General features: G+C 32.8%; 1 protein-coding gene across 5 annotated transcripts; it reads left to right on the top strand.

The window, feature by feature from the left end:
* The first annotated feature begins 1012 nt into the window (after positions 1-1012).
* LOC148626369 (ecto-NOX disulfide-thiol exchanger 1-like) lies at positions 1013-15546 on the top strand. Of its 5 annotated transcripts, none has more exons than XM_088570302.1 (13): positions 1021-1104; positions 2157-2357; positions 2591-2706; positions 3248-3585; positions 4045-4453; positions 4856-5089; positions 6900-7112; positions 7907-8013; positions 9143-9299; positions 10462-10628; positions 11289-11507; positions 12003-12102; positions 13075-15546. In XM_088570302.1, exons 3-13 carry the CDS (start codon positions 2598-2600, stop codon positions 13299-13301), a joined length of 2280 nt encoding a protein of 759 aa, XP_088426428.1. In that variant the 5' UTR covers positions 1021-1104; positions 2157-2357; positions 2591-2597; the 3' UTR covers positions 13302-15546. The 5 variants fall into 5 exon arrangements, with proteins under 5 accessions (XP_088426425.1, XP_088426426.1, XP_088426428.1 ...); XM_088570301.1 differs by having other exon boundaries at positions 1028-1151; positions 2232-2357; XM_088570305.1 differs by having other exon boundaries at positions 1043-1104; positions 2232-2357.
* The last annotated feature ends 1098 nt before the right edge of the window (positions 15547-16644 follow it).

The raw sequence follows: 16644 nt of genomic DNA, 5'->3' as shown, positions 1-16644 counted from the left end.
TATAATCGTTGTAAGTGTCAATATTTTTTCTCTTCTTTACGAAAACTTTCAGCTGAATATGAATTGACTACTATCTAAAGAATGAAAAACCTACCAATTAACCCCTTTATCATGTATATACAGCTAATTAAAAACTTGCGTGTCTCTAGAAAATGTTGTACATAAAATTTAGAAGCTTCGTATTTGTTTGAATCCATAAATTTCGATATACTTAATACACAAGACTTGATTGGGTAGTGTTTTTTTATTAAGAGCTAAATTAACCGACGAACATAAAGCTTTAAGATTGTTCATTCTTTAAATGTTATTACAGTAACAATTTAAAATATTTTTAAAACTCAATTTTAAGTAGATGAATGATTTTTGTGATGTCTGATAATATTTTTGTGACTTTTTGTCCTATGAAATGAAAATTAAATATCATAGTGACTTAGTGTTCTGTGACTTGTTGTCCTGTCTCTTTTTGTCCGTTTTCCGTTTTCGAGGTCATATGATAGGATGTACAGTATACTGTTTTATCACTAGAAAATCTGGCTCCTGTTTTGCTTTTTCCTTCCAAAATGAAACATTTATGGAGAGTATATCCTATTTACCCATTGATTAAAAAGAATTGCATACAGAAAAGTTCGAACGGAGCAAAGGATGTTGATTGATACCATATGCAGTTGTCTCTCTTTGACTAGTTTGTGAAGCTGCTTATGAAATATGTGCTTCGTTACCTGTTTCACTTGATAATATACATTCTTTGGTAAGGTAAACGAAGTCTTCTTTATTAAGGTTTTCTGTGTCTTGAAGAAATCTTGGTTTTTATATTTCCTATTGCAAAAATATAAAAAAGACGTTTAACATACAAGATGACATTGTATCAGTGCCATTTCCCCCGACCGCTGTGTTGGTTGACAAAGCAGAACAAAGCTGTGTGCAGGGAACACAAATTTTGATTAGTTTTCGATTTAATCGTTTCGTTGTTAAATCTGTAAATTGTATTGACTCTATTAAGTTACACCTCGTTTCACAGTTTACTAATACGTCAAACAATCTCGTTCCTGAAGAGAACAAAACGCAAACACCACGAAGATAGATTTTGATTATAATAGCTCTCAGGTGGTTATATACCAGCAGTTTTCTTATGCTAATAATCAGTGATTCAAGTAAGCTCTGGTCCATTGAAATTTCATTTACCTAGAATCTAGCTAGATCCAGGACCTACCATACTTTACTTCCTTCGGGTGTACCAATGTACTTATTTAGAATTCAAGAATGTTTAGGACGTTCCATTCTTGAAAGTAAATTTGAACCCCTATTGATGGTGAAAAAAACTGTCATGAAAATCTTCCTCTTCAAAAGCAAACTACTTAGTAGCTTAATTGAGGCTCCATGAACATTGGGCTTAGCCCGGGCATAGGTCAACAAAATTTATTGCCATTGGCACATTTGTACACCACTATAATGCTGTCACATTTGTCTCTGAAGAAAAAGGCTAATCGTTGTACAGCATAGCAGCACTTTGTATGGTGTTCAGTCAACAGTTAAAAAGTACATGGCATGCCCATGAGAAAACATGTAAATGTATCTCTTAGATGCATTTACCCTATACTGGACATTGACATTTAAAAAAGCTAGGCATGGTTTTTACAGAATTATGACACCTTTTAAATGTCATCCTAGTAAAATAAAAATATAACCTTTCCACCACTTAGTGAATTTTAATATTATCTAAAAAAAAACACTTGAATATAAATTTATAACTACTTTCATGATATTGCTGCAGACCTAAAGCAAGGATATAGCCTTTTGTTGCTATCTACATGTATTTCTGTGAAAAGCTGAAAATCTATAATATAAATTTATCATATACTGTGAAAGTACTTCAATTCGTGGATACCAGTTTTCATGGATAAGGGAAGAAACACAATATCGTGGATTTTCGTGGTTTTGAGGTTTTCAGTATAAACATCAAAGGGATTCTCCTTTTCATTGGGAACTAAATTTAGTGGTTTGTCCTACCCACAAAAACCATGACCATTGGTACCCCACAAACAATAGAACTTTCACAGTAAGTTGAAGCATTATTGAATGATAGTGATGCAACTGAAGTTAATATTTATCTACAATTTATAACGAGCGTAAAAATATCAAAAACCTGTATATTACAGAGGCAATAAATTAGTGCTGTGCTGGCATCCAGGGCCTTCCATTTCTGACTAAGCTTTGAAATTTACTTTACCTAGGTCCCAGACTTTCAACTCTATTCATTGACACTTTGTTGAAGACTTGGTTTTCCTCAAGTGTACCGTTGATTTGAAACTTGGAAAAGTTTAGGACTTGCCAATCTTAAAAGTAAAATATGGACCAAGGTACATGTATATAAAAGTTGTAGCTGACATAACTTGGTTGCTATTTAAAAGTAAATAGATGCCTGCTTCAGTATACAATTTGACCTAGAAAATGGAAATTGTAAAAATAAATTGCTTCAAAAGCTAGGTGAATTACATGTATTTACCAATCAGTCCAAAGATGTATTGTTTTACCAAACAGGATTTTAGTTCACATTACCAAGTGCTATGTAGTATTTTTTTTCTTCTTTTAGGTGTACAATGATCGGTCCACAGAAATCTGGACGTAATCGTGGGTATGATCCTGGAAACAATAATGCTCCTTTACAGTTTGACAGTAATAAAGGAAAACCACCCATGCCAATAGAAGGTATACATGTACATGTACATGTTTAACTTCATCAAATGTTAGTTATTCTAATGAGTAGGGGTAGAATGAGTGGGGGTAGAGGCTATATTATCTGCATTGTCACTCCATTTGATACATTTTTCTGCTGCAGATTACTCAGCTTTTATTGGAGAGGAAGCTAAGATGTTTGATATATTGCTTTTGCATGATGACTTGGATGTATCATTTTGTTCCTACTTTTTGGCTGTCATTCAGTTTCTCCACATATTGAACAATAATTAAAAAAAACATGTTGAAACATTTTAATACTTATTTGGCTTAGTGTTAGGAAGCCCCTTTCATTTTCAGGTTAATTTCAAAGTTCCGAAATTTTCAACAACAAAAAAATGATGAATTAGCAAATTTGTTAGTTCTTTCTCTTAGTTTTATGGCATTAAAAATCAAGATGTGATTAATTTTTGTGTCAGAGGTATAATTCTTCAGCAGACGTGAAAATCTATTTGATATATCATCACTATTTGATGTAATTAGAATAATATTTATTTGTTTATAATCTGTTAAGGTGGAAATGACATGAGTAATCCCATGACATCTCAAGGAGGAATGATGCCTAACCAGGGCAATATGAATATTATGGACAGGAACCCAGGACCAATGGGAGGTGGCATGAATATGATGGGTGGTAACCAAGGACCTATGATGGGTGGTAACCAGGGCATGATGGGCAGCAACCAAGGAATGATGGGAAGTAACCAAGGAATGATGGGTGGTAACCAAGGGATGATGGGTGGTAACCAAGGAATGATGGGAAACATGGGGTTTGGTGGACAGATGGGTGGTCCTATGATGGGACAAGGACAGATGATGGGTGACAACAACATGCAGATGATGTACAACCAGGTATATTTTTGTGCTTAATGCATTATTTAAATACCATATAGTGGTTGTTTTTCGCAGGGTGCTAATTTTGGTGTATTTTAATAGTGTGTTTAAAAACACAAAAAAAAAATCTTTGAAATATTAACTGTTAGCTTGAGAACTAAGTGCACCATTTAGTATCCATCAAAATCAGAATCAGGAAAAAAAATTTGCACACTTTTTTGGCTTCAAAATTGCCAAAGTAACCAGCCAAACGGTATATTACGTATTTTTGGGACACAGTCTGTGTCTTTTATTACAACTTAATGTAACATTTGGCTCTATTATCTGTTATCATAGTGATGATATTCATAATTTGATTAATACTTATTTGAACTTTTTTTTTCTTATATTGTTGATTGTGACTTTGTGATGGTAAAGTGAAGTGTGTTAGTTTTATGCAAGAGAATTAGTAGTCAGTAATTCTGTTTGTGTTTACAGTATAGTGGATTTGGACCAGGAGGACCCATGGGGCAGAATGGTCCAGGGACAGATGGATCCCAAGGAATGGGTATGGGATTAGGATCCTTTAATGCTAGTACTAACTCCTCTATCCCAGGACTTGACCTAGCCATGCTGGCTCAGTTCATGCCTAAAGAAATCTTAAGGGTGAAGAGCAGTGTATGTTACCCTCCTCCGATGAATGCTCCACCACCTTCTGTCCGGGAGAGGCCACCAGGTTGTAGAACCATTTTTGTTGGAGGAATACCAGAAAACTGTTCTGAAGACATGTTAGGAGAAATATTTGAGAACTTTGGTATCATTTGTAGTATAAGGAAAGGCAAGAAGAATTTTGCTCACATCAGATTTGAACATGAAGAAAGTGCAGACAGAGCCTTGTTTATGTCAGGTATATAATTTCTGTATTTTAAAGTTACTGATGTGCGCATAGTAGAGTAGTTTTCAAAAAAATTTCCAATATGCTTCTCATATTGAATACTGAATATAGTTAGGAAAGTCTGAGAGAAGACCTTGCTATGTATTGTGCTCATATTGAATATGAAAGTTAGAATTTCAACAAATATGTAAAAATGTATACAAATGCTTATTTTATACCAATAGACTTAGCACAAGGAAAAGTGTTTTATCTAGAAATCTCAAGTACTTAAGTTAGATATTTATTTTATTTCATATAAATGAGGTAGAATTTTTTTGTTTCCTGAAAAGAAAGCCCCCTTAAAATCCATGTATTTTACTCAGATAAGAGTTTGTAGGAGAGATTGTGGTTAATCCCATTCCATATTCTAAACAGGGTACAGGATGAAAATAGAAGACAAAGATGATAAGGATAATACAGGACGTCTCCATGTTGATTATGCCAATGCTCGTGATGACCAGTATGAGTTTGAATGTAAACAACGTGCTATGGCCAGACAGATGAGACATATACAGAGAATGGAAGAAGCGAGGAACCGCCCACCCAGTCCACCCCCAATAGTACATTATAATGACCATGAGGCTACTGTTCTGTTAGATAAACTCAAATGTAAGTTCCATACAACTTTTTATGTCAATTTCTTAAAATTGACAGCATTTTTCATGCAAATTGATGAAAAATAAAGAATTAAACTAACCCTCTCCTGCCCCAAAGTTTGAACAAAAATGACATGTAGGAATTTTTTTATGGCCTAAAACAAGGGTCCGTGAATTTTGACAGCCCATGCCGGACATTTTATTAAACTTCAGCTGACATTTTTGTCAGTCTTTTGCATGCTCAGATCGAAAATAAACTTAAATAACGTTTGTATGTAGTTATTTTAAGATAAATATTGGAAAGTGTGTTATTTCATCACATACTCTGCCTTTTAAGTGAGTGAAAGAGCTCAGTTTCGACCTCACATGGACGTTCTAAAATGTAAACAAAACATTGGATCTCTCTGACTTTTTCATCACATAGGCAAACAGCCGAAAACTTCTGAGTGATGAAAAAAATGTTGATTATTTATAAAAGAAAATCACAAACACATTCTGTATATTGATTTAAATGGTCTGTTGACTTCTGTGTTAAAACGATTCAATTGAAGAATTAATAATTACAAACTACATGTACGACTGATTTGTAGTTTCAGTTCCATGTGCTTTCGTTATTACCTCTGAAAAATCGATGGGAAAATGGTGGACTTGTCAATCTTTTTTCTTAATTAAAAAATGTATGAAGGTTCTCCGAGTTATTTCAATTAATTTGTACAGGCAATGGGGCTGCACATGTACCGTTAATTCAATTATGCAATCAACCATTTAGTTACAGGTAAATCACAGTCACAGGTGGCTGCACATCGGCTAAAATTGACGCACAACTGTCAATTAATTTCCAATAAACAATTAAGAGACTGGTAGACAGGACGTTTATACACTGATAAAACCATGCAGACTGTAATTTATAAGGGTTCACAATTTTTTTATGTTCGATATTGGTAAACTGTTGTCGGTCATTTGCAAAATTTGTCGGTCAATGACTGTCATTTTTTACCATTTCCGGATCCATGGCCTAAAATTACTTTTGTTATTTCAGATTACTGTGAAATGAATTTTAATTCGTGGTTGCTTTTCATGGTGTTTAAAAATTTCATTAGTTTCTTTGGCTTTGTATTTGTGGATGGTCTGAATATAGCTGAAATATTGCTGCTCGGACGTTAAACCCCAACAATCAATCAATCAATTGTATTTGTGGATCTAAAGGAAAACCTATAATTTAGTAATGGATATTTTTTTTTCATTGGGAATTTGAATTTGGTTTTCTTGAGTCTTGAAAACTATGAAAGTTGGTCCAATGAATAAGAGTTCTGTGATAGTATTAAAGCATAGAAAGTTTTGTTTAATTTGCCTCTGCTCATTTGTATTTGAAGATCTGTATAGTAGTGTCAAAATTTATTCTTGAAAATAACATGTACAATGTATTGTTACCAATATATAGTGTTGATAGCAGATTTTGTTAAATGTTCAGGATAGCAACGTCTCTGGAAAAAGAGCCCTGTAATAGTTAAACCTGTTCTGTTAGCTTATGTACATTGGTAATTCTGATGTGTAGGTCATTGAGAGTGGTTTAAGTTCTATTGACCATGTTGCTCATTTCACTAAGTTTTACTAGAACATGTGTAATACAGTGAAACCTGTATAGCCGAACTATTTTTAGACTAAAATTTGTTTGGTGTAGACAAGTGTTCAACTTACTAAGGTTCAAAGTGCATTTGCCTTGATGTAAAAGGACTTAATAAGTGTTTGTTTAGACTGGTTTTTTTTGTTATTCATAGTTTGACAGGTTTTATTCTATTAAACCTTCATATTTTTAATTGTAGCTGAAGATCATTTTATCACTGCCATTCACATCCTCAACAGATGGTTAGAGAGGGGAGACTGTAACAAACGCAATGTGTCCCAGTTTTATTCACTCATTCAATGTGCTAATGCCCGTATCCGTAACATTGAGGGTGAAAAACAACAAGGACAAGAAGAAATAGAGAGAGCCAAGATGAAGTATCAACAATTGTTACAAACTATTCTACAGCAATGTAAGTACAAATAGCTGGCATAGGTATTGGTAAGTTTATAGATATACATGAAACTAAGATGATCAGCTTGGTATGGAAGGTTGACAAGCTAGAGAAAATACACCCACTTGGTTGATGAGCTTGGTATGGAAAGTTGTCAATCTGGAGAAAATACATACACTTGGTTGATCAGCTTGGTGTGGAAAGTTGTCAATCTGGGGAAAGTATATAAACTTAGCAAAGATCTAATTGAAGTCCTGTGGTAAATATGCTGAGAAAGACTCACAGGTTCTGAGTAAAATCACATTTAGAACCAGACGTTGAATAACATCTAAAATAGTCGTTAATGCATTTAAAATTCAAGATGGCGCTCAAGGTACATGTATAATGAGTTAAGGAAAAACTGGTCCATGGTAATGCCAGTATGAATTTTTAAAAAATGAAAAAGTTAAAAATAAATATGATGTATGAATACCCATATTTTTCCTCTCTGATTTCAAAATTAGAGGATGAAATATGATTGAAATTGCTATGACAATAACAAGATGTTTCTGTATGGTAATATTGAAAAGGTAGAAGTATTAGGAATTTACTGTGATCAGATGCAAGCATGGAGTTGGTAAAAATAGCTCAGTTCTCATGATTGACAGAAGAACACCTATTAATTCTATGTATGGTAAAATCTTTGCATATGAACTCATTATAGTGGCCATGTAGTGTCGTGATTATGGAGACAAAGAGCTGCTACGTGGAGCAGCTGGAATTAATGTGACATAACTTGGTATGATATAATATGTATTTTTCTCCACCTAAAGTTGAACTGATAGAGATGGTCTTTGCTGCTACTCAAAAACAGAAGAACTGGGATCACTTTACTAAAGCTCAGCGCAAGAATATCGAGCTGTGGTACAAACATGTTAAGGTAGGTCTGGGTAGGTCTACATTATACGGCCCCCTTTGTTAAGAAATGTTCTGTCCTTAAAATCCTATAATTGTCAATCTCTTCTGTAAGACATAAATTTTGACTTTACCTAAAAGTAAGCCTTCTTAATATAACATATTCAGGATGTGTAATAAGATTTAGTTATTCTCTTATAATTTCTAAGTAATTGTTTAGCTGCCCTGTTTCTCTTATGTGACAGTCTATGAAGTTCAAAGTTCATTATACAGGTAAGTGGTGATGCAGAATGAAAGATTTTCTTAAGTTTGATGTGTTGGAAATAAAGGCATTCTTGTCCTTAAAAAATCAGTCATAAGAACCACAAGAAGTTGTAAAGAAATATTACATTAAAGTAGGGTTTGATGATAGAAATGAAAATGGCCATAGGGACTTCAATTTACAGTTATCCTTATAAAGGAATGACTCAGGCCTCAAAATTTTTTTTTCTGGTTTCTAAGTCCTACCATGATTTCTTGTGAAGAGGTCCCAAAAAAACTCACTTTTATTGCCAAATCAATAAAAGAACAATCTCTTCATAATTTTATCGTTTTTTATGCTAATATTCTATGAACAAAGTATTTGAATTCACTTTTTTGAAAAAAGTTAAAAAAAGGTTTATAAAATTAATCCCCACTAAAGGGTCAGTCATATGCATAGTCAATTTTGTTGAAATGTTTATCTACACATCTTTCTTTGGGAAATCTTGCAGGTAAGTATGGTACAGTTTAGAATCAGTAAATCATACCAAACACTCTGGCTTGGGTTGATTTAATCCTTCATTTTGAATTTTTTGATCGGCCATTGTGTGTCAGAGATATATGGTTTTGGTTGATTTGATCCATCATTTTGAAATTTGGGATCATGGTCAGTGATCGTGTGCCAGAGATCTTCCTGGCGTTTTAACATATGACTTTTAAAAATATTCATATTGTGAAAAAGGTTCACTTGAAACAATAGATAAGGAAACAAAGGAAGATACTACAGTGGCATGGTACAGCAAAAAAAAAATTGTAATTGAAAATTGTGGTTTACATTGATATCATGATTTCTTTTTCAGTCGTCTGAAATTTATTTTCTGTTTCTTATAATGAACCGATTGATGTATTGATAGGAAACTCGTCAGAATCAGATAGAGGAATATTTCGGTGACCGTAAAGAAGATGACATGGAGATGTCAGATAATGATGATGAACCATCAGCTTCTAAGAAAAAGAAGAAAAACTTCTCAACCACTACTGTTGATGAAATGGTTGAAAAGGCTAACCAAGGTACAATCAGTTTAAAAAGTTATATGCAAAAAGCACTTCTCTAAATAATGGAAGGATATTTTACTCCTAAAAGGAAGTAAGGTAATAGGTTAAATTTGCCCTGTTCTAAGATTGAAATAAGTGGGGTGGTCTTGTTATAGTCTAGTAACAGATAGAGAGCTGCTGTGAAAGAATTTTCAGTACTTGTACCATATTGTTATAAAACTTTGTCAAAGTTATTTTTAGTTGTTGAGTGAAAACTGGTTGAACCACCTATTTATGAAATGGAAGTAAAAAATGGGGGAAAGATTGAAACAAAGCTATAAACTTAAGTACCAGTCCACATAGAATTCAGACACTGCCAATGGTAAAGTAATTCATGGTGAAGAAAAACCCATGGAACATGATGCTTTTTCAGTCTACATTTACTATACATTCATATAACAATAATCATTTCTGTATTCAGATCTGCACTCTTTAGAAAATCATACATTCATCTCTCATTAAAATTAACCGAATGAAACCAAATCAAGAACATTAACTCTTACAAAGTACCAATTTCATGTACAATCTATATAAATTTTATCTCAAAAGCGCAACAACCAAATGAAAAAACTAAGACTTGTTATGTGTTCAGTAACTGTTTTTGAACAAGAAATAAAACTGAATTGGGTGGGTTTTTGACATGCACAAATAACCTTGTCTGATTGTTAGAAAGACTGCTACTTAAATAATTTCATGAAATTTCTGAAAGCATTGTTGAGTAACTGTCCTTATTGTGATTGACAGATGGACTGTATATCATACTATGTCTCGTCAATAAACACGGACATAGAATAAATTCTGTTTAAGTTATTTTATTTCTGGCTACCTATTTTCGTGGTTTAAGTGAAAATGATCATTTCGTAAATTCTTGAACTCTAATCATACATACAAATGGGATATTTCCTTTCCATTGGGAACCAAATTTTGTGGTTTAGCAAACCCATGAAGATAACAAAATTGGTAACCAATAAACAATAATACTTCCACAGTATGTTTTAAAGGAACTAAATGTAAGAAAATATTTCAAGTGAAAAAACACAACACATTCAGTTTTACTGAGTATTATAAACATTTTTTTCACTGTGTTTCCAATACATGTACTTGTTTGATGTTAATAAATGAATTGTTTTTTTTCCAGAACATATTAATTACTTGAAGAGTGAAAATGATTCTCTGAAGTGTCAACTAGATGCCTACAAGAATGAAGTAGAAATGATAAAGGCAGAGCAGAAGTCTGTCGTAGATACAGGAGCTAAAGATGCTCAGATCAAAATGTTGCAGCAAGCATTACAAGGCATGCAACAGGTAAGGAGAGTAGTCTGTCTTAAAAATCCCAGTACTGAGTGTAGCTCATAGATGACTCAGTTCAGAGAGAGCATTCCCTGTGCTAAGGCAAAAAAATGTATGTCTGTTTTCTGCTACCATACCTACCATAGGTTTTTTTGTGCTTACTCTAAACATTTTATGGCCAATTTGGCTCAAGCACTGTTAAAGTCTAGATTGTTTCCCCGTTAACTCAATATAAAATATTTTTGTAAATTAAAATAATATCTCTACCTGGTTACCCTATTTTTTTTGGCTGGTAGCAGGAAACAAGACTATTATGTTTTTTTTTTGCCTAATAGAAGACTTTATCAAATATGGTTTACTTATAGAAAAAATACTTTGAAATGAGTCCTTTATATTTTCATTAGATGTCTGAAGAATATTTGCTTCTAAGTATAGTTTGTTTCTTGAAAAAATCAGTTTTGTGCAAATGTGTTTTAAGTGTGGTAATGATATTATTTTGTTAATTATTTTATCAAGTGTGAACAGCACACATTTCAGTTGTTAAACTATTGTCTGCACCAATTTATTAACTCTCATTTACACAAATAATAATTAAGATTAATTAATTACCTAAAGAATTTACATCTTTTGTATTTAGTTTTAGATTGTTGTTAGTTTTAAAGCACATTTTTTCAGCAACTTATAGCAGCAAAACAAGAATCGAAATCTGTTGAGAGAGAAAATGAACAATTGAAACAAGCAGTAAAAACTGCTAAAGCTGAGGTGAAGAGGAAGAAACAATCAATTTCAGAATCTAAAGAAGGAAAGGAAAAGGAAGTCGATGGTGAAGAAAAAGACAAAGATACAACGGAAGGAGATGAAACAGATAAAGATAAGGAAGACAAAGGAAATGATGTATGTATTTTGTCAAATCATTTTGAAAAGTTATTTCAAAGAAATGTGAAAAAGGTGTTGTATAAAAGTGCAAAAACAATTTTTCAGATCTTATACCTAGTACTGTGTTCTGGTCTTGACCTTTGGGTTTATAGTGCCTTTGTTATTTTGAAAGATGCTATGTGACAGAGGACAAAATGAAACTAAACATATATAATGATATGAAATGGTAAAAGGCCTTGAAGAAGTCTGATATTATACCCAAAGCCAATCAATTTGATCCTTATGTTTGTGGACTATAAGAAATGTCAGAAGGTTTACTTTGAAAATGTGGGCTAAAAAAGTCAGAAAAACATGAGATGATTGGTAAAGAGCTAAAAAAATAATGAAAAACATTACCAACCATATGGTATAACAATATTTAAGAAGTCTGATACTAAACTAAAGGCCAATGAATAAAATCCAAATATGTCTGAACTAATGCAGATATGAAAATATTGTTTAATGTAATGACAGGTTGAAGAAGAATCTGAAACAGAAGTACAAGAAGAGGTCGCAGATACCAGTGTGAGCAGTTCTGGTCTCAATCTGACTGAGAATGAGGCTAAACTTATTGGTATGTTACAGTATTAGATTTATTATGTGTAAGACCAGGAAAGTCCTTCAAGTTCAATCGCCATTTTAACATTGTTAATTTTCTCCCATTCTACTTGGTACAGTTATTGTTCTGTATATAGTAAAACCTGTCTAACCAAAACCCTGAATATCCCAAAAACCTGTCTAAACCAAACCCTGTTTACTCCAAAAACCTGTCTAAACCAAACCCTGAATAATCATACTTCTGTATGATTTTGCAAGATAACAGAAAAGAATGCTCTGTGTAATAGGTTTGATCTATCTTGACAGTATTGATTGGTTATGATTAGAACTATTAACAACAGACATATAGTATTTTAGATTCAGTAAATGTTTATTTATTTCTTTTTATAAATACAAAAATCAGCCGTTTGTAATTAAAAAAGAAAATTGTAATTGACTTTGATAGCTGTAGTTGTGGTGTACAATATCAGGGGCGGATTCAGGCTAGGGCGTGGCGGGTGTGCGCCCCCTCTAAAATTTGCAAAGCATGGGTTGTCAGGGGTAGATATAGGCGGTTAAGGTTGAAACTTTAATTTCTTGCTAATTTTACCACTAAAGATATCTGCATTGCACCACTCTAGACGAATATTTCAAAAATTTAACTAAAAAAATTTTAACTGTGCCCCCCCCCCTCCCTCCACCCAATCTAAAACCCAGATTCCATCTATGAATATTCATGAAAAAATTGCAGAAAGGATTTATTATGGGGATCATCATTTCCTTTTTTAGTGATTTATACCTTATTTTTAGAACTTGTAGAAACAGAATCTTTCTTGGTGGGCAGTTGAATATCACTTTTTACATATTAAACAGTAAACATTCAATTTCTTGTGTCATTGAAAGAACCTTTATCATAGAGAACAGGATTCTACAACTCAAAGATAATTGATAACTCAGATGAAATTGGTGTTATGTTCATATTATAAATGTTCTTATTAATGTATTTCAGGTCTGATTGCGTGTTTCTTACATGTACATCCAATGGGAGCAAGTGTGGAGTATATCTGGTCCTATCTGAATCAGCTAGGACTATCAACAAAGACCAGTCATTTAGAAGACCTTTTGGAAAAACTACCTTTCCTATTCAATATGCAGACCACAGGTGTTGGAGCATTGATAGAGAGAAAGTGGCAGTTTACTGGGTATAAAGACACAAATGTTCTTAGTTTTCTGTGAGTGAGACAGTTTTTGTTAGAATTGTTAAGTCTCAACCTTTTAAAGCTTAGTATGGTCATGTCTGTGTGTGTGTGAATGATATGGGGTCATTATTACTGAAATGTTTGTTGTACAAGGAAATGACTGTGTGTATATGATAGATCACCATTCTGTACATGTAAATGATATATCACCATTCTGTACATGTATATGATACATCACATTCTGTAAATGTATATGATACATCATCACTCTTTTCATGTATGTGATATATCCCCATTCTGTACATGTTTTGATCAGTCACTATTATGTACATTTTGATCATCACCATTCTGTACATGAATGTAATATATCACCATTCTGTACATGTATGTGATATATCACCATTCTGTACATGTTTTGATCAATCACCAATATTTACATTTTTTTTGATAATCACCATTCTGTAATATGATAAATCACCATTTATATAGATCAGCATTCTATTCATGTATAGGATAGATCACCGTTATGTGCATGTTGTATGTGCAATAACATTACCATTACACATGAACATACATTAAGTTGAAAAAGGGGGTGATAGATCACCATCATTTTAAGTGTCATTTTGTTAGTGTTTTTAAGCTTCTACTTTATGGATTTTTGTGTGTGATTGGAGCTGTGTGTACATATGCATTTGTGTGTGTGATTGGAGCTGTGTGTACATGTACATTTGTGTGTGTGATTGGAGCTGTGTGTACATGTACATTTATTTATGATCATTATTTTGTATCAGGAGTCATATTATTACACATTTTGAAGAATGGAGATTTTCTTAATTGTTTTATACTGTTTTTTTTCAAATACATGTAGTTTTAATTATTAACATCATGATATATATTTTGTACTTCTGGTTTTGTTCTTTCCAGTGAAATCCATCATCTACATATGAGATGATTCTTTTGGCTTGGAATCTGTCTGTGGTTTACAGGAACTTATGTTTATAGTTATACATAAGTAGCTATACTGATAGTTTAAACTTCAGTCTTTTATTTCCTATACATTTTAAAAGCAAGGTCTTACTGCATCTACTTGTGTACGAGGGGGGTGGGAACTTACAATAAAATACCAATGAAATAATATAAAGGTTATATCTCCTTGTTAATTGTCCAGTTCATTAAGTAATAGTCATTCAATCAAGGGAAGACCAACTCTATTCCCTGGAGTTAACAATTTACTTGCTGGAATTGTAACTTGACTTCCTTTTATGTTTAGTTTTATCATGACTTAATACACCCTGTATCCAAAACTTTAGATTCCTGTTGGACAAAGTATGGTTTCAAACAAATGAGAGTGTGTTGTATAGTGACATGCTTGTAACTTCATGTTCTATAAAGAAATTTTGTTATGGTCTATACTAGTTAGTTTATTTGAAAGGATAATAGTTGTAGTAAATCAGCAGATTTTGGTAACATCATGAATGATCTTGACCTAATAGCAGTCCAAATTAACACAATGTTAGTGAAATCTTCCACTTTGTTGTATTTTTGCACATATTTTTCTATGGTTTTTGCCTAAAACGGAAGTGGCCACATCCATGGTATCCAAAATATTAACATATATGTTGTATCTCACAATACAACACAATATATATAAAGATCAAGAATGAACACGCATGTGGCCACATTTTTTTTCACAAAAACTGTCAAAAATATTGGTCAATGTTTGTATATGTTAATAAGAAATAATCATGGATATGAAATGTACATATAACATCGTTGTATTCTGTATTTGTAATGATTTGTGCCTTATACAGTGAAAAGAAACATTGAATCTATTTTGTATTAATTAATTTACAACTTCTTACGAGTTCTTTGTATTTTTTGTATTACACACCCTGGCTGAGAAGTTGCCAGCCTTGCATACACTTTTTTTTCCACTTAACAACAGCTGATAAGGAACTTTTGTTTTCTATTTAAGTCAAACCTGTCGTAGCAACCGCCTGTATTTGGCAAAAACCTTTCTGAAAAGCATTCTTTGTAAAATCAGTATGTAAAGACCACCTGGTCTATGTGACAATGCTTTGCCAAGTCAATTAAGACTGTAACACATTTTGAATGTTTAGCATTATTTTATGGTTTTGTCTTATTATTTGTATCTTGAAATTGAAAACATTCATAGCTTTGTTGTTTCTGTCTTTAGTTTTCATACATAATGGAATCATGTGCATTGTTATATGAAGAATTTTATGTTTCTTTTTTGACAAATAAATGAAGGAAGAACTTAAGTTGTTATTGAGCTGTTTTCTACAGTAGCAACAATCCCTTTTGGCAATAATTAACATCACAACAATATCAAACAAATTTGTCATAGCAAAAAATGCAAAACCACTCCAAATTGCCATTGAAACCCTAGAGGGAAACACATTTTGTCCTATATCTTTGCTTTTACTTAGCCAATGATGACCAAACTTGGCAGAAATAATAAAAGGGACAAATAAACATATGATAAAATTTTGGTTGTGTTTAATTATACAAGATGGCAACCAGAGGCTATATAAGCTTCTGATAGGTCAAATTTCAAAGATCAACTTCTCTGAAACCACAGGTGGCAATGTTTTGAAACATGATGGGTTTAATGCAAGTCCAGAAATTTTGACAGCTCATGTCAGTCATTTTATCATACTTCAGCTGATGTTTGTGTCAGTAATTTACATGCTCAGATCAGGAATTAACTTAAAAAAAAACAACACCTATTTGTTATTGAAACATATAGGAATTTGTGTTATTTCATCACACTCTGTCTTTTACAAAACATGTTAACAAAACAGTGTATCTCTCGGACTTTTCATCACATTGGCAAACAGCCGAAAACTTTTGAGTGATGTTGATTATTTGTAAAAGAAAATCGTGAATACATTTTGTGTATTGATTTAAATGGGTTGTTGATTTCTGTGTTAAAAAGATTCAATCGATAAATTGACAATGACAAACTACAACCAATTCGTAGTTTCAGTGCCATGTGACCATGTGCTTTCATTACCACTGAAAGATCGATGGGAAAATGATGGATTTGGCAATCTGTTTCTTAATTAAATCAAGTAATACACGTACGAAAATTCTCTGAGTCACTTCAATTAATTCGTATACCTGCTGCACGTGTACCATTAATTAAATAATGCAATCAACTGATCAGTCACAGGTAAATCACAGTCACGTGGCTGCACATCAGCTAATATCAGCTAATATTGATGCACACCTGTCAATTAATTTCCAGTAAACAATTACAGACAGGTAGACAGGATGTTTATACAATAATCAATCCATGTAGACTAATCTATGTCCAATATTGGAAAATGGTCGTCAGTTATTTGCAAAATTTGTTG

The sequence above is a fragment of the Perna viridis genome, chromosome 2 (genome assembly GCF_037379345.1).
Source record: "Perna viridis isolate PV_CMFRI_1.1 ecotype Kerala chromosome 2, ASM3737934v1, whole genome shotgun sequence".
Classification (NCBI taxonomy): Eukaryota; Metazoa; Mollusca; class Bivalvia; order Mytilida; family Mytilidae; genus Perna; species Perna viridis.
The sequence above is the reverse complement of the archived record's forward strand: the minus strand, read 5'-3'. Positions and strand labels throughout refer to the sequence as shown.